Genomic DNA, 25,608 nt, shown 5'->3' with positions numbered 1-25,608 from the left:
AAGAGGTGCGCGTCAAGGGAAGCGTGCGAAGGACTCACGTGACTGACAGTGATCGACCTAGAACTTGAATTTGCATTCATAATTTTGTTTTGGCTAACCTTGACATGAAGCTCAAGCGGTCCGCGACCGCGGCGAATGTGTGTACCAGTAGAACAAACCCTTGAGAGCTGATTTAAATTTTATATCTAGGGGAAGCCGAGTAAGAAGCAAAAAGTCGAGCCAATAAAGAAAACAAAAGCTAAAGGCAAGGAGCGGGCCTTTGAACGACCGACGATTCCTATCCCCGAGGCGGAGAGCGACGATGGAAATCAGAGCCTAGAAGAAGAAGAAGAGGGACTTGAATACTTTCACCAAGGGGGAAATATACAATTCCTTGCCTCGTTGGACAAGAAAGCCATTGCGAGGTACGTACTATCCTCTTGTACTACTCGAATCGCTTATACATTCGAACCTGTAGGAGTAAGAAAGAGACACAGCGACTGCATAAGCTCAACAAACCTGTGCGGGATTCAAGACCTGCGGATGATGATTTACCTAGTATAGCTTCACATAGCGACGATGGCGAAGAATGGAGTTCACTAGACTCAGACGGACTCTCAGACGAAGACACACACTCAGATGAGGATCTCGATTCGGATAAGGGCCTTCCAGATCAATTCGACTCGGACGAAGAGCTCCCATACGAAAAAGCAGGCCGTCCTCGCCCCCCTTCACCGAAACGACAGGCCGAACGTCTACCTATCAAACTTGGAGATGGGAGGATTCAAAGTACGGGTGCTCGAGAAGTCCAATCCGATTCAGAAGACCAAGGAAAGAGTGAGGAAGACGAGAGTATTGTCGTTTCAGAGACAAAACCACCAGCAATCGAGGATGTTGCGACAGGCGCACGGTTTGGTCGGCCAGCAGTAAGAGACGTAATTAACCAGAAATCAAAAAAGGCCCGCCTTGAAGCAGCTAAAGAGCAGTTGGCTAGTATATGCCAGGAAATCATTGCCGATCCTGAGAATAGTGTGAGTACATACCGGGCATTTTGTTGGCAAATGTACTGAGTAGGTATATAGCTGGGTCTACTTCGCCGCCTACATACCTTTGCTCTTCCCAATATTCCTGGAGGAACTGGCCAAAATGGCGAGCAGCTACATCCAACTCCTAACGATCCTCGAATCCGTACCCTGGCCTTACTCTCGCAACTGGCGGTATTCAAAGACATTGTCCCAGGTTATCGAATTCGTGCTCTTACCGAGCATGAGAAAGCGGAAAAGGTTTCCCAGGCTGTTCAAAGGACCCGGGATTGGGAACAAGGTCTTGTTGGCTTATATCAGAATTACTTGAAGCTCCTGGAAGCTGAAGTTAAAGGTGACTTTTATTCGTACAATATTATAGTACCCGAAATGACATGTAGCTTCTTAGCTAAATCTGAGCTCGACCAAGTATCCCTCAAGTGTATGTGTACTCTTTTGACTAGTATTACACACTTCAACTTCAACTCCAACATCATGGCAACAATTGTGGCGAGACTGAGTAAACGTTCCTGGGACGAAGTAAGTTAGACGGAGAGTGGTAAATATAACGCTCTAATGACGCATACACAGAGCTCGGACTTGTGCTCGAACTCTCTAATAACCATGATACGCTCAGATTCAACTGGTGGCCCGTCCCTCGAAGCTGTTCGACTCCTGAACCGAATGATCAAGGAACGACGTTTTTCAATTCACCCCAAGGTTCTGAATTGCCTACTGCACCTGCGTCTCAAAACGGAACTGGGTGTTCGGGCAAATAGGGAAACAATTGATCGGCCACAAGAGAAGAAAGAAAAAGTCAGGAAATTGCGAAAGGGGAAGAAAGCCAATGTCAAAGAGGGCCAAGTTTACTTGAGCAAAAAGGCAAAAAAGGCGCTAAAGGCGAACAAGGAGATTGAGAACGAGATGGCAGAGGCTGCAGCAGAAGTTGATAAGGAGGAGCGTGCTCAGCAGGTAAAACTTGTTGAAATGAGTCTATGTATTCTCGTACTGATGCCAAGCGGCTTCGAAGCAAACTGAAACCCTCAAGCTTTTGTTCGTGCTGTATTTCCGGATTCTCAAGTACCCCAAACCTACACCCCTACTTCCAGCTGCTTTGGAAGGCATTTCTCGATATGCGCACATGGTCAACGTAGACTTCTTCAAAGATTTGTTACAGGTTCTGAAGGAGCTTATAGAGAGGGGGAGCTTTCACGAGGAGGAAGAGGAAGAGGAGGCTGGCCATAGTCAAGTCCAAGGCTCGGAGGTCTTGCGCCAACGGCTCCTGTGTATATCTACTGCTTTCGAATTGCTTGGTGGCCAAGGTAATATTCTAAAATTGACCCGTTAACTTATTGCTTGCTAAAAGTCTGAAACAGGAGAAGCACTAAACATTGACTTGGGCGATTTCGTTCAATATTTGTATAGTCTCATTCCCCCACTCTCACTTTCACCCGATATCGAGTCATCCTCTCAAAGGTCTACCGGAAAATCAATCCACCTTGCCAACTCTGCAGACCTCCTCTTCCGCGCACTTGATAAAGTATTTGCTCCCCGTACAGCATCAACGGCCCATCCTCCTTGGCGTGTCGCAGCATTCGCCAAACGCCTACTCACCGCGTCAACCCATTTCCCACCTGCGACCTCTGTTCGTGCACTGGAATTTGTTCACGCTCTGATTGTGAAATACCCACAGTTAGATGCTTTGTTGGGCAGCGATGATCGTGCAGCGAACGGGGTATATAGGCCTGATGTAGACGATCCGCAATTAGCGAATGCTTTTGCGAGCTCGGCATGGGAGGTTCAGTTGCTATCTGCTCACTGGGAGGAGCGGACACGTACAGCAGCGCTCAAAATTGCGAATTTCAGCAGGACATAGTGTCACCAAGTTCATACCGAGGGAGTGTTGCCCTGATAATGTTATTTGATTCCTATATGACAGTTTTGAAGCTACTTGTCTACACCTTTGGCAGTAATAAGAGTAGATCACATTCATCTGACAATTTTGAAGGAGAACCATTTATTATATCAAGGTGAGACCGATTGATTACGACGCCATGTGAAGGGTGTGCAGATGCGGTACGTGGAACTGTGACCACATAAATTACTGTATATGCGACCACGTGACCGTTCTTAGAATAATCCCGACAACCATGGACAAGTATATTGTTATAAGTGGTGCTCCAACCTTGCGTGAGATACGTTCTGGTACTATATCAACTGATCCTCAGTGGAAGGTTGTTCGCTCTCGTCCTAGTGAGAATAATGCCGGCGTTGGTAGATATGATGGCCACACATATAAGACCATATTCTGACACAAACCCTACCAGATTCTAGTCAAAGTCCGCTTGCTACTGAATATGACCATAATGGAGGGACGTCTAATATTATTTGGCCACTTTCTCAATCCCAATCGCAATCTCAGAGTCAAAGTCAATCTCAGCTCCCAACACAACTGGAAACATTTATTCAAACATCCACCGAAATGGGAAAACAGACCATTCGCACGGATTCAATTACTTCGACGTCTACTGCCTCTACACTACTTGAGACTGAAACGTTTCCAACGCGTACGTTCCAGATGACCAACACCCTGTCTAATTCCCAGACTCAATCGGCTTCCTCTGGATCTTCTTCAATTACTCATTTCCCAACATTCCACTTCTCTCTGAGGACCCTTACTCCACTTCGTGTTGCTCTCGCTCCGGCTGGGCGCGGTTCGGTCAAAGTGAATTTGCTTGTGGCGGTGATGGATGTCGACGGCCCAGATATGATCATAACCAAAACTGGACAAGAAACCCACCTACTGAAATTGGTTATTAGTGACGATGAGGGTGCGGCAGGGAAAATAACGGTATGGGGTGAGACGGCACTCGAGTGGGCGGGCGCAAGGAAGATGGCGGGATTAAGAAGGGGTGATATAGTGTATCTTTCTGGTGCGTTCAGATATAATACCTTGTATATTACTCTTATTTATCGAGTATTCCGATGCTTTAGATATTCAAGTCACAAGCGTTCCGCCGGACCCGCCCACATTGACTGCTTCGACAAGACAAAACTCAGGTATTCAATTATGCTATAGAACTAAAGTACGTACGGATCAAGATAAAAAGCTTCAGCCGGATCTAAGGTTGAGCCTAACGGATACGTGCGTAAGAAGAGTAGCCACATTCGTGGAATGGGTTAGCAGTATAGTATAGTAATTAAATATTATACTTTGGTGTTGGTGCTGGACCGTATATAATCTCCTCCCGATTGGCGCTAAGTCGGACTCTGGTCCATTGATAAGCTCGATTGGGCAGTGTCTCTTGGCCTATGGATGTTCGACCAAGCGACTGAATGACGTTGTTACGAATACGAGAAGGGATGGTATGATTGAGTCTCAACTTCCAATCAATATCGCTTATGCAACCATATCTCGCAGGGGGTACAGTATGGTAAAAGGTAAGTATGATTCACTCAAACTATCCCGAGTACACGAGTCGGTATCTAACCACAAGATGCAAAGAGCAAGGCTCCACCTGTCGTATATTTGCGTTGTGAATAACAAGTTTGTTGCTACCATTTCAGCAACACGAGACCAAGCGTCTATTTGTTGGTTGTACTCCCGGGCTTATTTCTAGTATATAGTCCTAAAATGCTATGCAAATTTATATTGTACATAGCAACAACATCTATCTCAGTTCAGATGACTTTGGGGACAAGGTGAGCAAGGTATGTCAACCAAGGCTTACCATGTGGACTACCTCCGCACGGACGCAGCGGTATTTAGAGAGTTTGCACAGGTATTGCTTGATCGTACGTGTGGGATGGTGGACAAAAGGGTATCTCGGGCGAAAGTATAAGATATAGCTCGGGCCTTTCGGCTTCATTTGTGGTAGAGGAGCCGAGACTTCTATTTTTAGATCCATTGAGGCTGGGCACCTGATCGATTAATCTACCCAAAGGGTATCTAGGGGACATTATGAAGTTTGTAAGGTGGAAAGCGTTCTACCCCATTCGCGAGGCAAACGATAGTCGAGCGCAAAGGATACAACTAAGAACAGAAGCGCCATAGGGATGCCCGTGCTTCGCTCGGGCCGACTAGGAGTGCACCATATGGATGATGGGTATGCCTCTAGAAGACTCGCTGGAAAGCTTTAAAGAATAACGTCAAATCATTCAAGTGTCGCGTACAAATCTATGGTCGAGCCCAATGGGGTCTAGGCAGGGATAAAGAATTCGGTTCCGCGATTGCTTCGGGGAATCTTGATGGTGATGTAAGACCATGTGGTTCCCAATAAACATTTGTCATTATCAAAAATTCGTATTTGTATCATCCCGTGCGCTTGGTGCTTGCTGACCGCGTCCCTCATGAGCCAACTGGTGTTCTCGGAGACGACGCTCGCTGTGTCCCGGCCCAGATGGGCTCACACCCTACTAATACCTGCTGCTTGCGCTGTTGTTTCTATCATCTTGCTTTTGCTCCATGTTGTTCTGGCCGCCACACCCGCCAAGCGCCTTATCGCAAGGTTCCGTAGTCGCAATGTCGATGAGGACGATGTTGACTCAATACCTCAACAATCCATCGTGCGACAACACACTGGATTCTTCCCCGACTTGCGCTCCCATATTAAGGCACACGGTGGGACTACTGTGTTCGCATGGAAAGTGCTGCGATTGCTAGCCTGCTTTGCTTTGACGGCGCTGACCGTTGGGGCTATTGTATCAATCAATGAAGGGCATAAAACTATCGGTACAAAGGTGTATGAATATACTGAAGAGTTGGACTTGGATATGGATACTTTGACTAAGAAATGGGGAAAGAAACACAGGAAGCACAAGAAGAAGCGAGAGAGGTGGTTCAGTACTGCAGAATGGATTGAGATATCACTGTGCATGTTCTATGTCAGTACGCATACCTCGCTCGCCTTCCACTCATCTGATTTTTCGCCAGACGTATACAACGCTTCTTGCTATCTTAGCCCTCACCTTGGCTCCTCGGTTCCGTGCAGTCGCAAACACTCACCTTGTAATCTTATTGCTTATCGCCCTCTGTGTATACGCATGGCGGGATCTAGTGCCATTCGCAATCTATGGCTGGCACCCAGCAGATGGAGCTGGAGGATGGCTGACATGGACGCGGATTGGGGTGCTGGGGTTCGCATCGACTGTTGTGCCACTATGCATCCCGAGGGTATATGTGCCTCTAGACCCCAAGGTGAGCGAGATCTCTTACTAGAGGTGATAGACCATTCTGATATACGTGGCTTGGGACAGAACCCAAGTGCAGTTCCCAACCCCGAGCAAACGGCGTCCGTGATCTCACTGGTGCTGTACAACTTCCTTGATCCGATTGTATGGGCCGCGTATCGTTCGCCGAAGCTGGAGTACGAGCAGCTTCCACCGCTGGCGGACTATGATCGTGCATCATACCTTCGAGACCGGGGATTCGACAAGCTGGATCCTATGCGGCGTAGCAAACAGCGGCACCTGTTTTGGGGGCTGATGGAGGTGTTCTGGAAAGAGTACTGTATCATGGCAGTTCTAGTTACTGTAAAGGTTGGTGATATTGGAATACATCTGTTGCTGGGGGGACTAATTTTGGAACAGGCGCTAATGGAGTTTGCGGGGCCGGTTGGGATCAAATATCTGCTCGAGTGAGTAGCCCGTTTCTGTTTGGAGCTTGTTCAGATACTGAATCAACACAACAGATATCTTCAGAAAACTCAAAGGGGCGAAGAACCGGGGTTCATTCGACCTTGGTTCTGGATTCTTTGGCTTTTCCTTGGCCCAGTCATCGGTTCGATTGCGTTTCAATGGTATATCTTTATTACCGTACGTATTTTCATATCCTTGGTGATAAGCCTAAAGTATTTACGATGCCTTTAAGACTGGATCATTGGTCCGAACAGAGGGAATGATCACTCAGCTCCTATTCGAACACTCGCTCCGCATCCGTATGGTTGCTCAAGCTGCTGGAGGCGGGTCAAACGGCAAGACGCCCAAGACTGCAACCCCTGGAGGCGATAGCGCTAGTATTGCTGGTAGCGAAAGAACAGCAGTTGAGGCTCAGTCGCAAGGTGCCGAAGGTGCAGAGGGCGTAGAAGGAGGATCTAACAGTGCTGGGCACACAGCAGAAGAAAGCAATGGACAGACACTAGTTGCGAGCACGAGTTCCGTGAAGCCGAAAGACAAGGACGAAAGCAAAGGGGACGATGGCGAAGGGGATAATCTTACGGGGAAGATCAACAACCTGATGTCCACTGTGAGTTGAGTTGCATATCAATATACTGTTGGACTAACACGAACTGGTCCAGGACTTGGGGAACATGATTGACGGTCGTGACTTCTTGCTCATAATCATCTTTGCGCCTGTCCAAATCATATTTAGTGTCGTGTTCTTGTATCGTATCTTAGGGTGGAGGTTCGTCATTCAAGTCACGATAATAATGTGTTGGAATACTAACAAACGACTGCAGCGCTGTAATCGGCATGGGATTTATGGTACTCTCTTTTCCTATCCCAGGAAAACTTGCGTATCTATTCAATGACATCCAAGTTGCCCGAATGAAGAAGGTATGTCTTGGCCGTCTTGCATCCAAATATGAAATCCCTGACACCCTCGCATAGACCGATGCCCGAGTTCAAACCGTCACCGAGTGTAAGTGCGTCCCTGAACATGACTGAGCGATGTATTTGACCAACAGGATCGCAGCGATGAACGTGATTCGGATGATCAAGCTGTTCGGCTGGGAGAAGAAGGTTATTGGGCAGGTGGAAGAGAAACGAGAGGAAGAACTGAAGTACTACAAAAAGCGACAGTTCCTGGGGTTGATGAACATGAACATCAAGTAGGTCGGAGCATGAACGAGAGATTACAGCTACTGACGGTCAGAGGTAGTTATATACTTCCACTAATTGTGATGCTTGTGACATACGCGTCGCACACACTAATTTTCAAGATGCAGCTAGATGCAGCGACTGTCTTTTCTTCGATTGGAGTGTTTGATGTCTTGCGCAACCAGCTCCACATGTTATTCTGGCACATCCCGATGACTATCCAGGCTAAAGTTTCTCTGGACCGAATCGATGATTTCGTACAAAACGTGCGATTATATTCAGTTTACCCATGTCTATATTGCTAAAGAACTCAACTTATCCAGACCGAGCTCCTGGACTCATTTAACGACAAAGAAGGTCCCGTCATTCTCGACCCTAACCCTCCTGCATCCGACGCCATTGGCTTCCGCAACGCAACCTTCACATGGACACGGCAAGTCCCTGGCACTCCGACCCCGTCGAGACGCAACTTCAGATTACACATCGACGAAGAGGTGCTGTTCCGCCGCGGCAAGATCAATATGGTCGCTGGTCCGACAGGATGCGGAAAGACTAGCTTGCTCATGGCTCTGCTGGGGTGAGTGTTTTTGGCTGTGGTTTGGTTGTCGGATTGGGGGGCTAAGTGGATGACAGGGAGATGCATTTCGTACCAAGTAGTCCTGACTCGTGGTTTTCGCTCCCGAGGGATGGTGGAGTAGCGTATGCGGCACAAGAAGCTTGGGTGCAGAACGAGACTATCAGAGTGGGTGTCTCGCATTCCGAGCGAAGCTGAGCTGACGATGCTTGTAGGAGAACATCATATTTGGAGCTGAGTTCGATGAAGAGCGCTACAATAAAGGTGGGCTGAAATCAGGCGTACGATAGACTTGACTAATGCTGAGATACACAGTCATCTCGCAATGCGGGCTGGAGAGAGATTTGACGCTGTTCGATGCTGGCGACCAGACTGAAGGTAAGTCGTATGACTTTATGTCGGGTATCAGCACTGACAGATATGCTAGTTGGCGAAAAGGGCATGACGCTGAGCGGAGGTCAGAAGGCTCGAGTGTCGCTTGCGCGCGCGATCTACTCGAAGGCAGACATCATCATACTCGATGACGTGCTCTCTGCGCTGGATGTGCACACGTCGCGGTGGATTGTGGACCACTGCTTCCGAGGGGAGCTTGTAGCTGGACGGACGATGATCATTGTGGTGAGCTTGTTCAATTTGTCCTATGACTGGGTATATGACGATTGTCCTTGATGATAGACGCACAACGTTGCGATGGTGAGTGAAGTGGCAGACTTTGTAATCTCTCTGGGCACGGACGGACGGATTGCGAGTCAAGGGACCATCGATGAAGCCTATCGGTCCAACCCTAAGCTGAAAGCGGAGGCGGAGAAGGACGAGGAACTAGAACGCAAGGGCGATCAAGTCGTGGACGACAGCAACCCTGTTGACAAGAGAAACGACGGTAACAAGAAGTCGGATGGGAAGCTGATGGTGGCCGAGGAAGTGGCTGAGGGACACGTCAGTTGGCCCGCGCTGAAGCTGTTTCTGGCAGCGTTCGGGGGGATGTGGTTCTGGACTATGTATATGACAGGGTTCATACTGGCAGATGTTGGGACGCTGGGGCAGACGTACTGGCTTGGGTGAGTGTGTGATTGGGTGGGGCGATAGGGCCCTGAAGCTGAATGAACCGTACAGTGTGTGGGCGCGTGCATATGAGGTGAACAGTGGTCACAACGAGCGAGTTAACGTGGGCTTGTGAGTACCACCATCGCTGGTCGGCGCACTTTGCAGCTGTGCTTACTCCTAGGGCGACCAGCTACCTTGTGGTGTATGGAATAGTATGTGGCGCTGGCGTGATAGTCTTCAGTGGTGCCTATGTCATCCATGTGCTGGGTTCTGTACGTGCGTCGAGACGGATTCATGACCAATTGATCGGGTCTGTACTGGGAGCACCGCTTCGATGGCTGGACTCAACACCTATAGGTCGTGTGATCGCTCGGTTCACTCAGGACATCCGGTGAGTAGATCATGTATGACTTCAAACACCTTTATTCTAAATATTCTCTACTGTAGCTCTGTGGATGGATCGTTGCCGGATGGACTACACAATCTTATTTACATGACAATTCAGTTAATCTCGCGTTTCATTGCAGTTGTCGTGTTTTCGTAAGGTCCATTCTCTACTAACAGACCCAGTACTTACGACGAATAGCCCTATCTTTACCATCCCAGGCGCAGCTGTTTTTGTTCTTGGAATTTGGGTTGGTCAGATATACATAGCTTCCCAGCTATCGGTCAAGCGCGAGATGTCCAACGCTCGTTCGCCCTTGTTCAGCCATTTCGGAGCTGCGCTGCAGGGGATCATCTCCATTCGTGCATATAATGCCCAGGAGCAGTTCAAGAACGAAGCCCTTAAAAGGATCGACAAATACACCAGAGCAGCCCGGACTTTCTATGCACTCAATGTAAGCTAACATGAGGCGCTCCCAACCTGACAAAGATGGTACTGATATAAGAGCATAGCGCTGGATCTCTATCCGTATGGATGCGCTGGGTGGACTTTTTGCAGCTGGATTGGCATCTTATCTGGTATACTATCGTACATCTGTGGATGCTAGTGATACTGGCTTCTCCCTCAACATGGCAGTCGCCTTCTCTGGAGGTATCATCTGGGTGAGTTACTAGTTATGGCTGTATGTACCTCCACTAATCTTCGGACAGTGGGTTCGCATCCTCAACGAGTTTGAGGTTCAAGGAAACAGTCTCGAGCGTATCCAAGACTATATCAACATCGAACAGGAGCCCGAGTCAGTCCCAGAGAAGGCTCCTCCCGCATACTGGCCTGCATCCGGTCACATCGTCGCCGAGAACCTCACAGCGCGCTACTCCAAGGACGGTCCTGCAGTCCTCCACGGCCTGTCATTCGAGATCAAGTCTGGCGAGCGTGTCGGTGTCGTAGGCAGGACAGGCAGCGGCAAGAGCTCCCTGACCCTATCGCTGCTGCGCATGATCCCTATCGAAGGCGACGTGTACTATGAGTGAGTGCTGTTCGATTCTGGGTCTGCCGGCGAGTGTATGCTGATGTTTATGCAGCGGGATGCCGACACACGGCGTGAACCTGGACGCACTGCGCTCGAGCATCACGATCATCCCTCAGCAGCCAGAGCTGATGAGCGGCACGGTCAGGCAGAACCTCGATCCGTTCGACGAGTACGACGACGCGGTGCTGAACGCTGCGCTGCGGTCTGCTGGGCTGGACACGCTGCAGTCGGAAGACGACGAAGGGTACATCGGGCTGGAGTCGGGAGTGAGTGCAGGAGGAGGGAACTTCTCACTGGGACAGAGGCAGATACTTGCGCTTGCACGTGCGATCGTGAGGAGGAGCAAGGTGCTGATACTGGACGAGGCGACTGCTGCGATCGGTGAGTGGTACAGCAAGTGATAGTCTTGTGAAGGAGGGTGCTAAGGTGGCTTGATATAGACTACAACACGGATACGGCAATCCAGAAGTCGATTCGGACGGAGCTGAAGGACCGGACACTGATCATTGTTGCACACCGGCTGCAAACGATCTGCGATGCTGACAAGGTGGGCGTCGGGCGTTGTATGTCTCGGAGAAGTGATATTAACAAAGCTGTGTGATAGATCATGGTGCTAGAAGCTGGGAGGATCATCGAGTTTGACTCTCCAGCGGCGCTGCTGCAGAAGGAGTCAGGAGCGTTCAAGTCGCTTGTTGATGAAAGTGGCGACAGGGACTCACTATATGCTATGGCAGGCTGCCAGGTGTGATTGCAGTTGCCGCTTACGCAGAGGTTGACACATGTTAGATATTGCTTCATTAGCTTCAGAGACTTTGAGTATCCAATTTATTCATTCAATGGATGCTTATTAGATGTTGATCCAAAGTACGCTAAGGTCTAAGGATTTGACGAAAGTACTACTGATCATGGGCTCTTTTCTTAACAAAAAAGTAACAATAATCACGCGAGACCAGTACCTTGACCTTACGATTATAAGTGGTGATACCAGGCCTGTGCTTTTTCACATGCTAGTAAGGGACTAGTACAGTACACTAGATTGGTAAGCTTAAGTATGTATTCAATCGGTTGTAATTACGGGAAGCAAAATAGTTTCATTAAAGCCATGCATTACGCCTGCCAGTGCTTCGGAAGGATGTCTTATTTGGGCTCGATAATGCTTGAATATGATTCCCATAAGCATATATACCTCAGACACTTGATGATCATTCGGGTTTAATGGAGTGGGTGCACGAGATGGCGAGTGTGGGGTAAATTTTAAATTTTAAATGTATAGGTATTGATATCATTGGAACATACTGTAGTAAAACTTAAGGTCGGAGCTCATATATCCCTCGTTGCGTTAGGGTGTGCATGTGTGTGCGTTTACGTGGATGCGAGGGTAGTAGGTTGGCGCGGCACCCTGGGGGTGTTGACTAATTAGTACTGGACTCAAGAATACGCACGGATATCAAGTTGGTTCCTTGATCACGATGCAAACCATGTGCTCCCAGGCAGCGCCCGGCACCGAGATACACGGAATTCCCCTGAGTCACCTTATCTTTTGAGTATATATATATCTCTATGGTCGTATCCTTGGCACCAACATATTTTTTGCACCTCCTCCATGAGCCAGCTCGTGCTCTCGGAGACGGCGCTTGCCACGCCCCAGCCTAAGTGGGCGCATGGCCTACTCATACCCATTGCCTGTGCTCTTGTTTCCATTGTTTTGCTTTTACTTCGGGTTGTTCTCTCCACAGCTGCGGTCAAACATTTCATCGCAAAGCTCCGCGGTCAGGAGCATCACGAGACCGATGTTGACTCGGCCCCTCAGCAACCTGTTGTACGGCAGCATACTGGCTTCTTCCCCGACTTGCATTCTCATATCAAGGTTCATGGAGGTTTTGCTGTATTTGCATGGAAAATTCTGCGACTACTGGCATGTCTTACGCTTACAGGCTTGACAGTCGGCGCGATTGTGTCAATCACCGAGGGACATAATACAATTGGCACGAAGCAATACGAACCAGTCGATGACCCATACTTGAGCTTGGACATGGACGTACTCAAAAAGGCGCGAGGAAGCAAAGATAAAAAGCATAGACAACGAGAGAGATGGTTCAGCACTGCCGAGTGGATCGAGATATCACTGTGCACGTTCTATGTGAGTATGCCTGTTGGTAACCTTGGGTTGAGTGCGCTTGAATAACACGTCCGTAGGCCTATGCAACCCTTCTGGCCATCCTTGCTCTCACACTCGCGCCTCGCTTCCGTGCGGCTGCGAACGCCCATCTGGTTGTACTACTTCTGATTGCGTTTGCTGTGTACGTATGGCGGGATCTGGTGCCGTTTGCAACCTATGAACTCCATCCTGCTGATGCTGCGGGGGGATGGCTGACATGGACTCGGATCGGGGTGCTCGGGTTTGCTTCGGTCGTGATCCCGTTGTTCATTCCGAGGATATATGTGCCAATCGATCCCAGTGTGAGTGTAGGTGTTTCGCGTATTTACGGATACTAAATACAGTGACTTGAGGCAGAATCCAAGCGAGAGTCCCAACCCCGAACAGACTGCCTCGCTCATCTCTTTGTTACTATACCAGTTTATGGACCCGCTGGTGTGGACTGCATACCGTGTGCCGAAGCTAGAGTATGAGCAACTACCACCGCTGGCAGACTATGATCGTGCTTCGCACCTGAAAGAGCGCAGTTTCTCGAAGCTGGACCCGCTTAGGCAGACGAAGCGACGATACTTCTTCTGGGGACTAATGGCAGTGTTTTGGAGAGAATATATTATGATGGCTATATCACTTGTTGTATATGTAAGCCCATGAGTTTTAGCTAATGTGGCCGGGCACTGACCGGAAAGCAGGGACTTATGGAGTTTGCGGGTCCTGTGGGAATAAACTATATCTTACGGTAAGCTCAAGATATCCGCCTATCCTATATTATCATTTTTGCTTAAATAGTTAGCAATTGATATAGATACCTTGAGAGTCCCTCGGATCCAGATGTCCTTCGCCCTTGGTTCTGGGTATTATGGCTGCTTCTTGGACCCATTATTGCCTCTATCGCATTTCAGTGGTACATATTCATCAAGGTTAGCGATTCTAGTAATTTGGAAGACTAGATTATAAGACTTAGTGTGATCTATAGATGGGTTCGGTTGTTCGGGCCATAGGAATGATCTCTCAGCTTCTGTTCGAGCACTCACTTCGTATTCGCATGGTGGCCCAAGTGGCGGGCGGATCGACGAGTAAAACACCTAGCGCTGTCACTCCCACAATCGACGCAGCCAGCATTGCCGAGAACGAGCAAATAAACGCCGAGAATTCAGGGGGACTCCAAACGGCCGAGGAACAAGAAACCGACAGCACCAATCATACAGCCGAGACGAGTAACGCTCAAACACTCGTTGCCAGCACAAGCTCGGTCAAAGGACAGGACAAGGTCGATGACAAAAGCAAAGAGGAGGGGAGCTGCAGCTCGAATTTGGTCGGAAAGATTAACAACCTCATGTCCACTGTGAGTCTTCTGCACGATACTGAGGGGAAGAGAGGTTTACGGTCTGAGAATAGGACTTGGATAATGTCACAGAGGGCTGCGACTTCCTATTCCTCGTTGTGTACGCACCAGTACAAATCATCTTTAGTGTGTTCTTCTTGTATAAAATTCTGGGATGGAGGTATGTTTCTGGGGTTCTCGAGCTCTGGTAGTTCCAATATTTACGAGTTTCACTAGTTCCGTGATTGGGATGGCCTTCATGGTCCTATCTTTCCCTATTCCAGGGAAGCTGGCACAGCTGGTGAACAATGTGCAGACCGAACGAATGAAGAAGACCGACGAGCGTGTTCAGGCGATCTCGGAAAGTGAGTGACTTTCTGATTGACATTGGTAATACATACTCATTTATAACAGTCCTCAATGTGATACGTATGGTCAAGTTGTTTGGGTGGGAGAATAAGGTGATCGCGCAAGTAGAAGAAAAGCGCAGGGTAGAACTAGAATACTACAAAAAGAAGCAGTGGATCGGCCAGATCGGCCAGAATGTCAAGTATGTTATTCTACATTTCCTTATTGACATTTACTTATCGGCGCCGTAGTCATGTACTCCCATTGATTATGATGGCGCTCACATTTGCCTGCCACACTCTATGGTTCAAGCAGAAACTTACTGCGTCGATCGTGTTCTCTTCTATCGGAGTCTTCGATGTGTTACGCAATCAACTACATATACTATCCTGGGAGATCCCTGTGATCGTTCAAGCAAAGGTCTCCGTCGATCGTATCGACGAATTCTTGCACCAGGTACCAAGGCTCTATTTAGTGTTTTGTAGCTCTGATCTGATCAAATTCCGTGCCTCATAGACCGAGCTGCTTGACGCATATACTCACAAGCACACCCCCGCCATCATCGACCCTAGCCCCCCTCCACCAGATGCCATTGGCTTCCGCAATGCAACTTTTGCATGGTCCCGCCAAGCTCCTGCCACCCCCACTCCTTCCAGACGCAACTTCAGGCTCCACATCGACCAAGAGCTGCTGTTCCACCGCGGCAAGATCAACATGGTCGTCGGCCCGACAGGATCCGGAAAGACCAGCTTGCTCATGGCGCTGTTGGGGTAAGTACACTGCGTAGTCATGATCTGTTAGCATACACACTCATTCTCGTATCCAGAGAGATGCACTTTGTGCCTAGTGCCCCAGACTCGTGGTTCTCTCTGCCGAGACAAGGAGGCATCGCGTATGCTGCCCAGGAAGCCTGGGTCCAAAACGAGTCCATACGAGTGAGTGAGCTACTGATAAGTCACGACCCAGTATCTGACTGCTGGTGCTAGGACAACATTCTGCTTGGAGCCGAGTACGACGAAGTGCGGTACAAGAAAGGTGCGTACAGCTCAGTGTCCTTGCGACACCGCCAGCATTCTGACTATATGCGTGGTCGTAGTGATATCGCAGTGTGCGCTGGAGAGGGACCTGACGCTGTTCGATGCAGGCGACCAGACAGAAGGTGTGTGCTGACGATGTCTGTCGGTAGGATGCAAGCATCTGATACTCGATCAGTCGGTGAAAAGGGCATGACGCTGAGCGGAGGTCAGAAGGCTCGAGTGTCGCTTGCGCGTGCGATCTACTCGAAGGCAGACATCATCATACTCGACGACGTGCTCTCTGCGCTGGATGTGCACACGTCGCGGTGGATCGTGGACCACTGCTTCCGAGGGGAGCTTGTGGCGGGAAGGACAATGATCATAGTGGTAAGCTGAGGCAGATGAGACGAGCACGGGTAGCGACTGATATGGAGTCAGACGCACAATGTGGCGATGGTGAGCGAGGTTGCACACTTTGTGGTGTCGCTTGGATCGGACGGGCGGATTGTCAGTCAAGGCAGCATTGACGAGGCATTGCGGCTGAACCCGAAGCTGAAGGCGGAGGCGGAGAAGGACGAAGAGCTGGAAAGGAAAGGTGAAGAAGTAGTGGACGAGAGTAATGCTGTGGATAAGAGTGAAGCAAACGCGAAGAAAGGAGATGGGAAGCTGATGGTGGCAGAAGAGGTTGCGGAAGGGCATGTTGGGTGGCCGGCGCTCAAGCTGTTCTTGCTTGCACTCGGTGGGTTCTGGTTCTGGGTTGTCTACATGCTTGGGTTCTCTCTGGGCGAGGCGTCGATACTAGGACAGACGTACTGGCTTGGGTGAGTGCTTGATCAAACGACATTTCTACTTAGCACTGATACCTCGCTAGTACTTGGGCACGAGCGTATAAGACGAACAACGAGCACCCGGAGCGTGTGGATGTGCCATTGTCAGTGTTTTTTATGCTCACATATGAGCACGTGCTTATCTTTCTGCAAGCTATCTGAGCATATATGGTGTGATTTCGATAGGCGGTGTTACAGTATACACCGTTGCGTTTGTGATCCATGTACTGGGGTCGGTGCGGGCGTCGCGTCGGATTCATAGCCGCCTCATCAAAGCTGTGCTCGGAGCACCGTTGCGATGGCTTGACTCCACCCCAATTGGGCGTGTTGTTGCCAGGTTTACACAAGACATCCGGTAAGTAGGTGGTGTAGGCGAAAAGCGGGAATCTAACGAGCCTCAATTGCAGTTGTGTCGATGGTTCTTTGGCCGACCATCTTCAGTACTTGGTTCAACAAACACTCCAGCTGCTTTCTCGTTTCATTGGAATCATCTGGTTTGCGTATGTGTTTGATATTTTCATACAGTGGAAGTGTTCACTTACGACATCTACAGTCCAATTTTCACAGTCCCAGGTGCAATGGTCTTTATCGCTGGCCTTTTGCTTGGTCAGGTATATATTGCTGCTCAAATGTCTGTCAAGCGTGAGATGTCCAACGCCCGCTCGCCCTTGTTCAGCCACTTTGGAGCTGCCTTGCAAGGTATCACCTCGATTCGTGCATACGGGGTTGAGGATCTATTCAAGACCGAAGCGCTGAAGAGAGTAGACAGGTACACAAGATCAGGCAGGACATTCTACAACTTAAACGTGGGTCAATTCAGACTGCACACTATTGGGACTCTGGACTAAACATAAATGTGATAGCGTTGGGTGTCTATTCGTATGGATACTATCGGGGGGCTCTTTTCGTCAGGACTAGCTGCATACATGGTATATTACCAGGCATCTGTTGATGCTAGCGATACCGGATTCATACTCAACATGGCAGTTGCTTTCTCTGCAGGGATTATATGGGCGAGTTTTATTTTAGTATTGGGAGCCCTTATACTGATATATCGTTAAACAGTGGGTCGGATTCTCAACGAGTTCGAAGTCCAGGGCAACAGTCTCGAGCGTATCCAAGACTATATCAACATCGAACAGGAGCCCGAGTCAGTCCCAGAGAAGGCTCCTCCCGCATACTGGCCTGCATCCGGTCACATCGTCGCCGAGAACCTCACAGCGCGCTACTCCAAGGACGGTCCTGCAGTCCTCCACGGCCTGTCATTCGAGATCAAGTCTGGCGAGCGTGTCGGTGTCGTAGGCAGGACAGGCAGCGGCAAGAGCTCCCTGACCCTATCGCTGCTGCGCATGATCCCTATCGAAGGCGACGTGTACTATGAGTGAGTGCTGTTCGATTCTGGGTCTGCCGGCGAGTGTATGCTGATGTTTATGCAGCGGGATGCCGACACACGGCGTGAACCTGGACGCACTGCGCTCGAGCATCACGATCATCCCTCAGCAGCCAGAGCTGATGAGCGGCACGGTCAGGCAGAACCTCGATCCGTTCGACGAGTACGACGACGCGGTGCTGAACGCTGCGCTGCGGTCTGCTGGGCTGGACACGCTGCAGTCGGAGGACGACGAAGGGTACATCGGCTGGAGTCGGGAGTGAGTGCAGGAGGAGGGAACTTCTCGCTGGGACAGAGGCAGATACTTGCGCTTGCACGTGCGATCGTGAGGAGGAGCAAGGTGCTGATACTGGACGAAGCCACTGCGGCAATCGGTGAGTGGATGCAAGGGTGAGTGATGTCAGAGGGATGGTGTTAATGGGCTGGTATAGACTACAACACGGATGCGGCAATCCAGAAGTCGATTCGGACAGAGCTGAAGGACCGGACACTGATCATTGTTGCACACCGGCTGCAAACGATCTGTGATGCTGACAAGGTAAGATCCCATGTCTTATTTGCTCACTGATTATTTTTATTTATGTTGTTGCAGATCATGGTGCTCGAAGCTGGGAGGATTGTTGAGTTCGACTCTCCAGCAGCGCTACTACGGAAAGAATCAGGAGCGTTCAAGTCACTTGTTGATGAGAGTGGTGATAGAGATGCGTTGTATGCTATGGCAAAAGGCCAGTAACCAACTGGACCACACCGTGATCTTCATGCTGTATTTATGGAACACAATGTGGTGATTTGTTTCTATAACGTTGAGCTCTGCTAAGCCAAGCTCAAGTAAGCAAGTCAGACGCATAACCCGCGACCAAATAAGACAACGCCTAGATGGAGGGGCAAATCACAGGCACTTTTCATACACTTACATCTCATGCTACATGCTGGTTCTCCAGCAGGGGTTCAATTGCAATAGTTACTTATCAGAACCGTATCGTTCTCCGGCTTCCTCGGGCTCACAGCCTATTACTCGTCTATAAATAGGCCAAACTTTCCTGACTAGACCATTCCACCGTTCAGTGTGCGTGATGCTCTTGCCAATGGGGCAGGATTTCATTTCAGAACCGACAGACGCTGGCTCTGGGCCTGACCCACGTATATTATTCATACCATGTCTCTGCGCTGCCATTTCTGTTTCTGCCATATTACTCGACTCGATATTCTCCCGACTGAAGAATTTATTTTCTCAACCTCACACCCCACACCCCAGATTCCGAATTCATGATCGACCTGGGCTCTCTTCTTTATCAAGATTTATGAATTCAATTGCTGGCACACAGCCTGAGCAAGCCACCCTCGATGATTGCCCACTTATTCGGGGGTCAATGTTCTCTTGGGAACTATCAAGAGCTTTATCTTGTGCGTCTCTGCTTGCTCTGACTATCACTATCACTGTGTTTCAGCACCAAATTATTGGCCCCACGAACTCGCATCAAGGCGTTGATATCAACACCAGAAAAAGTATCCTGATTCTCCATTCATCCACTAAAAGAGAATTACCCGAACTTTCCTTGTGTTTATTATTTGTGAGCAAAAATATTTGACTATGCGAGACCTTGCTGACATGACAACAAAGGCTTACACAGCTATTCTTTCAGCGTTAACCGTCCTACCTACCCCGATTGTAAACCTTACCTCAAGCCGCCACCTCACTATTATACTTCTTATTACATTTATAATTTTGACGTGTTATGAGCTATATCCTCTTGCGATATACCAGGGCTATGCTATTGATATTACCGGCAGGTGGCTTGCTTGGGCTAGAATTGGCATTCTCTCATTCGCAGCTCTCGTGGTACCTCTTTGCACTCCAAGGTCACTCGCACATTCAGAGCCCGAAGTGAGTGTGTCTCCTAAAATTGTAATAGAGACTATTTTTCTCACCAATTAAACCAAGGAGCCCAATGCACTTAATCCCGAAGAAACAGCGTCTATTATATCACTGGCTCTTTTCAGCTTCATTGGTCCTCTAATATGGCAAACGTATAGAAATGCAAAGCTTGACTATAGTCAGCTCCCCCCGCTAGCTTTCTATGATCGTGCAGACTTCTTGAGACGGAGAGGCAGTGCTAAACTGGACCCACTTAGTCAACCAAACCGGCATTTATTCTGGGGGATTGTAGATGTGTTCTGGAAAGAATATTGCGTGATGATGGGCATGATTGTTGTAAAGGCAAGTAAATGCGTGAAGAGGGGTGCACTGCGTGACTGAAAGTCTGGGTAACAGGTTTTAGCCGAGCTTGTAGGACCATTGGGGATTCGATACATTCTTAGGTTAGAGATTTATCCTATCGCGGGTTCCTTGGTTTATCATTGGGCCCTTAGGTACCTTGAGGACCCGCCGCAGCCTGGATATTTTCGTCCCTGGTGCGTATCTTTTATCTCTAAATTGTGTATGTCTGAATTTTATTGTATAGGGTATGGATTTTATTGTTATTCCTGGGACCGATCATTGGCGCTATTGCCATGCAACGTTATGTCTTTATAACGGTGAGATTTAGTTAAACCTAGACATAACACTAGGAGGCCTGAACATTGTTAAAGTGTGGAATGGTAGTTCGCGTCGATGCCATAATTACCCAGGTATTATTCGATCATTCTCTTCGCATACGGATGGCAGAAGATTCTTCAAGCGATTCAGTGCAAAAGTCTTTTCAGGGAATTGAATATAAGCGTGGGGCTCTGGCTCTCACCACAGAGGAACAGAAGCGCCCAACCTCGTATCTCATCGGAAGGATTCATAACTTGATGTCCACGGTATGAGCTTTATGATAAAGTGGACGATACCGGTTAACCTCTGCATTTCAAGGACGTAAACAACATCAGTCAGGACTTTTTATTCGTCCTCTTCTTTGCACCGTTGAGAATCGTATTCAATACGCTGTTTTTATATTGGATTCTCGGATGGAGGTTGGTGATCTTTCTAGACTACGCTCAGGCACACTAAAGTAGAAATTCCTGCTTATCGGGATTTCAGTGCTATTATAGGTCTCGTTTGCATGATACTATTATTGTTTGTTCCAGGAAAGGTGGTTCGCCTTATCAATAAAATTCAAATAGAATGGGCTAAGAAGGTAGGTTTATTGAGTTCATATCTGGCCTATATATCCACCAATCCAATTCCAGACCGATTCTCGGGTTCAACTAATTATTGAATGTGAGCTACAGGTTTGATTAACAGAACCCCATACTAACTGTCGTGCTCGATCACTTGTGGGTGGCTGTAGCTTTGAATACTATACGTACCATCAAGTTATTTGCCTGGGAAGTGCCAGTCAAAAGTCAATTGAAGAAGAAAAGGCAAGAGGAATTGAGCTGGTATCAAAAACGTCAATTCGCGGGACTGTTCACAGTGAATATCAAGTATGTATTCTGGATACTGTAAGTGATGATATTTTGACTTATTTCATAAAGCTACGCACTCCCATTAGTTGTTATGCTTGTGACATTCCTTTCGCATACATTGGTGTTCAAGAAACCCCTTGATGGTAAGTATTGATGCCTAGGCGCAGTCTCTAGCTAAATGGAACGATTATGTTTAGCTTCGTCCATATTCTCTTCCATCTCTGTCTTTGACATCCTCCGGACTCAACTCCGTTTATTGTTACTCCAAATCCCATCGAGCATACAATCTAAAGTATCGCTAGATCGTACAAATGATTTTCTAACTAAGGTAAGACTCCTCTTATATGGTTCGTTATCGATTCGTGTTGATCCCTACATTAAGACAGAGCTTCTTGACTGCTATGAACGTATCGGCGTTGAAGCTGTCACACCCAATGAATCAGCAATTGGTTTCTGTAACGCCGGCTTCACCTGGTCTAGCGTTAGTCTCGGCTCTTCAACTCTGAGGCAGAGCTTTCAACTGCAGATCGATGGGGAACTACTGTTTCAACGCCAGTCCATTAACATGATCATTGGACCGACAGGCTGCGGTAAAACAAGTTTATTAATGGCATTACTTGGGTAAGTTCAGCCACTAGACCAGTTCGATTGTTCTTGTGCCGAATATTAATGTTCGTATACGCAGAGAAATGCACTATACCCCTAACGGAGCCAATTCGTGGGCCTCAGCACTGGGAGGGAAAAGTGTAGCCTATTCACCACAGGAGCCATGGATTCAAAATGCTACTATTCGAGTGAGTGAAACAAATGATTCTAGAGAATAGCACACCCCATATATCTAAATCATGCAGGAGAATATATTATTTGGAGAAAATTACGATGAAGAGCGATATGCAAAAGGTATGAGGCTTTTTATAAATATGCTCCGCTCTTTGAAAATAGTATGCTTTAGTGATCTCGCAATGTAGCTTGGAAAGGGATTTGGAACTACTGGAGTCGGGAGACCAAACAGAAGGTAGGTACGCGCAGGCACGATAGGAGTGGCATTAGTAAACTTAGTAAATGCGTGGAATAGTGGGTGAAAGGGGAATGACGCTGAGGTTAGTACGCGACCTTTTGCGCAAATTTCATTGCTAAGAACCATTTTGGTGTTCAGCGGTGGCCAGAGAGTAAGCGGAACCGAACATATGCGCGTGCCTTGGGCATTGAACACTCACACACCAGGCTCGTGTATCTCTGGCCCGAGCTATCTACTCCAAATCAGAAGTTATCATCCTGGACGACGTGTTGTCTGCGCTTGACGTCCATACATCACACTGGGTGGTGGATAAATGCTTTCGCGGTGACATTGTAGCAGGGAGGACCGTGATCATTGTAGTGAGTCCGGGTTTCACCATCTCTCGGGATGATGATTGATTCGGAGCCCGTAGACGCATAGCGTCTCAATGATCAGCGAGATCGCCAATTTTATCGTAGTCCTTGGGCCTGGCGGACGTATTGTGAACCAAGGCACCATCGAAACCGTTTTGGGCTCGAATCCTAAACTCAAGGACGAAGTTGCACAGCAGATAGACTCGGAGGATCCTCAACCAAGCAGAGAGCTTACTGAAACGGCTCCAAAGGTTCGAGCGCCGATGGTAGAATGACGACCGCAGAAGAAGTAGCCAAAGGGCATGTCGGGTGGTCCGCACTGAAACTATTCTTTTTTGCTTTAGGCGGTGCTGGGTTCTGGTTTGTGTACATGGCTGGATTCATTTTTGCGAATATGGCGTCGCTATTTCAGACATATTGGCTGGGGTATGTTGCTATTTTCCACAGCTTAATCAAGGCTTACTCGCAACCCAAAAGGATTTGGGCTCGAGCATACGACACTAACATGGATCAACCAGAGCGGGTTAATGTTTCATTGTAAGCAAATTTGCATATCGAGAAAAGACAAACTCACACTGGTAAAAAGCTATCTGGGGGTGTACAGCACCATCTGTTTATGCGGAATGGTTCTCTACAGCTTAGCGTTCATGATCCATATCATTGGTTCTATCCGAGCTGCTCGCCGTATCCATGAACAACTCGTTTCCTCTGTATTTTCGGCAACTCTTTATTGGCTAGATTGTACCCCAATTGGGAGGGTTATTTCTCGGTTTACGCAAGATATTCGGTGAGCTACGAACTGTCCTATAATTATATTCGGTATTTACATGGCGAACAACAGATCCATAGACGGTTCACTCCCCAACGTACTTCAAAACCTAACAGACATGACAATTCAGCTCGTCTCGCGATTTGTAGCCATTATCCTCGTCTCGTATGCCCCTTGCTCACCTCTTCAGGGGCACATTTCTGATCCATATGCACAGCCCGACATTCTCATTCGCTGGCGCCTTGCTCTTGGCACTCGGAATATGGATGGGCCAAGTATACATATCCGCCCAACTCCCGGTCAAACGACACATGTCCAACGCCCGTTTCCCCATATTCAGCCACTTCCACACCGTTTTGGAAGGAATGGCCACTATTCGCGCGTATGGAGCTCAAGAGAGGATGCGAAAGGAAATGCAAAGGAAGATCGACACGCACACGAGAGCGGCGAGGACGTTTTGGAATTTAAACGTGGGTGACACACACACTCTCTTTTGTTTTGTTTACTCGCGAGCTTGTTCTGAGCTGAGAGGGAGATAACAGAGATGGATCGCCATACGCATGGAAGCACTCGGAGCCCTTTTCTCAGCAGGTCTTGCTGCGTGGTTGGTCTATGGACGAAACAACAGCGACGCAAGTGACGCTGGATTTTCGCTGAACACGGCTATTGCATTGTCTGGCAGGATACTTTGGGTTCGTGTCTTTTCCAGATACATCCAAATACGAACTAAACTCAACTGGATTGAAAAAAAAAGTGGGTAAGAACACTGAACGAATTCCAAGTTCAAACGAACAGCTTGGAACGGATCCACTCGTACCTCACCATCCCGCACGAACCTTCCTCTGAGCAACACTCGATGCCACCAGCCTATTGGCCTGCTTCCGGAACACTCACGGTCCATAACCTCGGGGCGCAATACGGAAACGGACCGAGAGTCTTGGACAACCTCAGTTTCCAAGTCAAGCATGGCGAGCGGGTGGGTATAGTCGGGCGAACAGGGAGCGGAAAGAGTTCGCTGGTGTTGGCGTTGTTGAGGATGATCGGTACTACTGGGGAAATATATCTCGAGCAAGTCCTATTTTTGTCTCTTGTCTTGCGATGTTGTTTTTCTTACTGACTGGGGATGGCAGTGGAATAGAAACCAGGTCGATTCCGCTCGAATCACTGCGTTCGAATGTGACAGTGGTTCCTCAACAGCCTGAGCTCACGAGCGGGACTTTACGCGAGAACCTGGACCCGTTTGGAGAATGCGACGATGGCGTTTTATGGGATGCGCTCAAAGCTGCGGGACTCTCGAATTCTGGACCTCACAGCGAGAACGGCTCTCGAACCCAAAGTGACTCTGAGCTACCCCTGGATCAGACTGCAACTACAAGTTCGACCCAAGACCAAGAATGGATCGGACTAGACACCCGCGTGGGACCGTCCGGGGCGAACCTCTCGCTCGGACAACGTCAAATGGTTGCGCTCGCACGGGCGATCGTGAGACGAACAAAGTTGGTCATCTTGGACGAGGCGACTGCTGCAATCGGTCAGCACCCTCTCCTCCCCTCCCCTTTTTTCCCTTTCCCTCTGTACTATTTCAGTTGACTGATAAGCCGTACGTAGACCACGAACGGATCAAAGGATCCACCGTGCACTCGGATCTGTTGATCAGACTGTACTTGTCGTCGCTCACCGGCTCAGGACGATATGTAACGTCGACAAGGTGCGTACTGTTTATTTTCCCGTTAAGCTGGGGCCTATACATTTTGGACGTTGGTACAGGTGATGGTTCTCGATGCGGGAAGAATGGTCGAGTACGACTCGCCAAAGGTGCTTTTGCGCAAGCAAGGTAGTGCGTTTAAGAGCTTAGTAGATGGGAGCGGGGAACGGGATGAACTGTACATGTTGATCGAGGGCTGGAGCGCCACCAGAGAACGACGAGTGAGGGGAGAAGAATACTTGTACCAGGATGATCGATTTCAGTGAATATATGCGCATGGATCTAAGCGCCCAAAACACGTTGCCATCCAAATTCGTCATGGATGGACTGGTGGCGATCCCCCAAGTCGCACGATACGAAATATCATAACAACATGAGATAAAGTAGATCTTTAGGCAGTACGATCGTCAAGGGACCCAGCGACCTTGGTTTAAATCCCGGGAACCGTGTGATCGACCTC

General features: G+C 48.6%; 4 protein-coding genes across 4 annotated transcripts; all 4 read left to right on the top strand.

Moving 5' to 3' along the window:
- Nucleotides 1–104: 104 nt before the first annotated feature.
- Nucleotides 105–2,877, top strand: RhiXN_02130 (nucleolar complex-associated protein; the record flags this gene model as incomplete). The annotated part of the gene is made up of 8 exons (XM_043321949.1): nucleotides 105–137; nucleotides 190–404; nucleotides 458–1,010; nucleotides 1,062–1,356; nucleotides 1,411–1,541; nucleotides 1,593–1,973; nucleotides 2,032–2,323; nucleotides 2,378–2,877. The coding sequence occupies 8 exons, from the start codon at nucleotides 105–107 to the stop codon at nucleotides 2,875–2,877; spliced, it is 2,400 nt and encodes a 799-aa protein (XP_043187772.1).
- Nucleotides 2,878–3,151: 274 nt separating this feature from the next.
- RhiXN_02129 (uncharacterized protein) lies at nucleotides 3,152–4,185 on the top strand (the record flags this gene model as incomplete). The annotated part of the gene is made up of 4 exons (XM_043321948.1): nucleotides 3,152–3,275; nucleotides 3,329–3,934; nucleotides 3,996–4,061; nucleotides 4,112–4,185. 4 exons carry the CDS (start codon nucleotides 3,152–3,154, stop codon nucleotides 4,183–4,185), a joined length of 870 nt encoding a protein of 289 aa, XP_043187771.1.
- Nucleotides 4,186–5,351: 1,166 nt separating this feature from the next.
- On the top strand, nucleotides 5,352–11,601 carry RhiXN_02128 (ABC transporter transmembrane region; the record flags this gene model as incomplete). Its single annotated transcript, XM_043321947.1, has 26 exons — nucleotides 5,352–5,885; nucleotides 5,935–6,198; nucleotides 6,258–6,539; nucleotides 6,591–6,637; nucleotides 6,692–6,815; nucleotides 6,871–7,245; nucleotides 7,298–7,404; nucleotides 7,460–7,556; nucleotides 7,611–7,641; nucleotides 7,696–7,831; nucleotides 7,882–8,086; nucleotides 8,144–8,397; nucleotides 8,454–8,562; nucleotides 8,610–8,658; nucleotides 8,710–8,772; nucleotides 8,822–9,012; nucleotides 9,070–9,452; nucleotides 9,508–9,567; nucleotides 9,620–9,829; nucleotides 9,886–9,978; nucleotides 10,025–10,277; nucleotides 10,336–10,485; nucleotides 10,534–10,850; nucleotides 10,906–11,234; nucleotides 11,294–11,400; nucleotides 11,458–11,601. 26 exons carry the CDS (start codon nucleotides 5,352–5,354, stop codon nucleotides 11,599–11,601), a joined length of 4,914 nt encoding a protein of 1,637 aa, XP_043187770.1.
- An 855-nt stretch (nucleotides 11,602–12,456) lies between these two features.
- RhiXN_02127 (ABC transporter transmembrane region) lies at nucleotides 12,457–25,414 on the top strand (the record flags this gene model as incomplete). The annotated part of the gene is made up of 54 exons (XM_043321946.1): nucleotides 12,457–12,993; nucleotides 13,050–13,313; nucleotides 13,369–13,650; nucleotides 13,701–13,747; nucleotides 13,814–13,928; nucleotides 13,985–14,353; nucleotides 14,407–14,513; nucleotides 14,570–14,697; nucleotides 14,747–14,882; nucleotides 14,932–15,136; nucleotides 15,197–15,450; nucleotides 15,507–15,615; nucleotides 15,667–15,715; nucleotides 15,777–15,839; nucleotides 15,893–16,083; nucleotides 16,135–16,517; nucleotides 16,568–16,627; nucleotides 16,678–16,878; nucleotides 16,931–17,023; nucleotides 17,077–17,329; nucleotides 17,387–17,540; nucleotides 17,589–17,904; nucleotides 17,960–18,151; nucleotides 18,211–18,287; nucleotides 18,345–18,451; nucleotides 18,506–18,621; nucleotides 19,705–19,798; nucleotides 19,856–20,125; nucleotides 20,186–20,325; nucleotides 20,376–20,448; nucleotides 20,503–20,715; nucleotides 20,768–20,868; nucleotides 20,936–21,032; nucleotides 21,085–21,115; nucleotides 21,186–21,321; nucleotides 21,373–21,446; nucleotides 21,501–21,631; nucleotides 21,686–21,924; nucleotides 21,989–22,097; nucleotides 22,155–22,203; nucleotides 22,256–22,318; nucleotides 22,379–22,403; nucleotides 22,460–22,472; nucleotides 22,528–22,680; nucleotides 22,734–22,925; nucleotides 23,087–23,211; nucleotides 23,261–23,461; nucleotides 23,516–23,608; nucleotides 23,661–23,913; nucleotides 23,986–24,135; nucleotides 24,198–24,526; nucleotides 24,574–25,017; nucleotides 25,052–25,151; nucleotides 25,211–25,414. The coding sequence occupies 54 exons, from the start codon at nucleotides 12,457–12,459 to the stop codon at nucleotides 25,412–25,414; spliced, it is 8,910 nt and encodes a 2,969-aa protein (XP_043187769.1).
- Nucleotides 25,415–25,608: the final 194 nt, after the last annotated feature.

The sequence above is a fragment of the Rhizoctonia solani genome, chromosome 16 (assembly GCF_016906535.1).
Source record: "Rhizoctonia solani chromosome 16, complete sequence".
NCBI lineage: Eukaryota > Fungi > Basidiomycota > Agaricomycetes > Cantharellales > Ceratobasidiaceae > Rhizoctonia > Rhizoctonia solani.
This window is presented reverse-complemented; position numbering and strand designations above follow the sequence as displayed.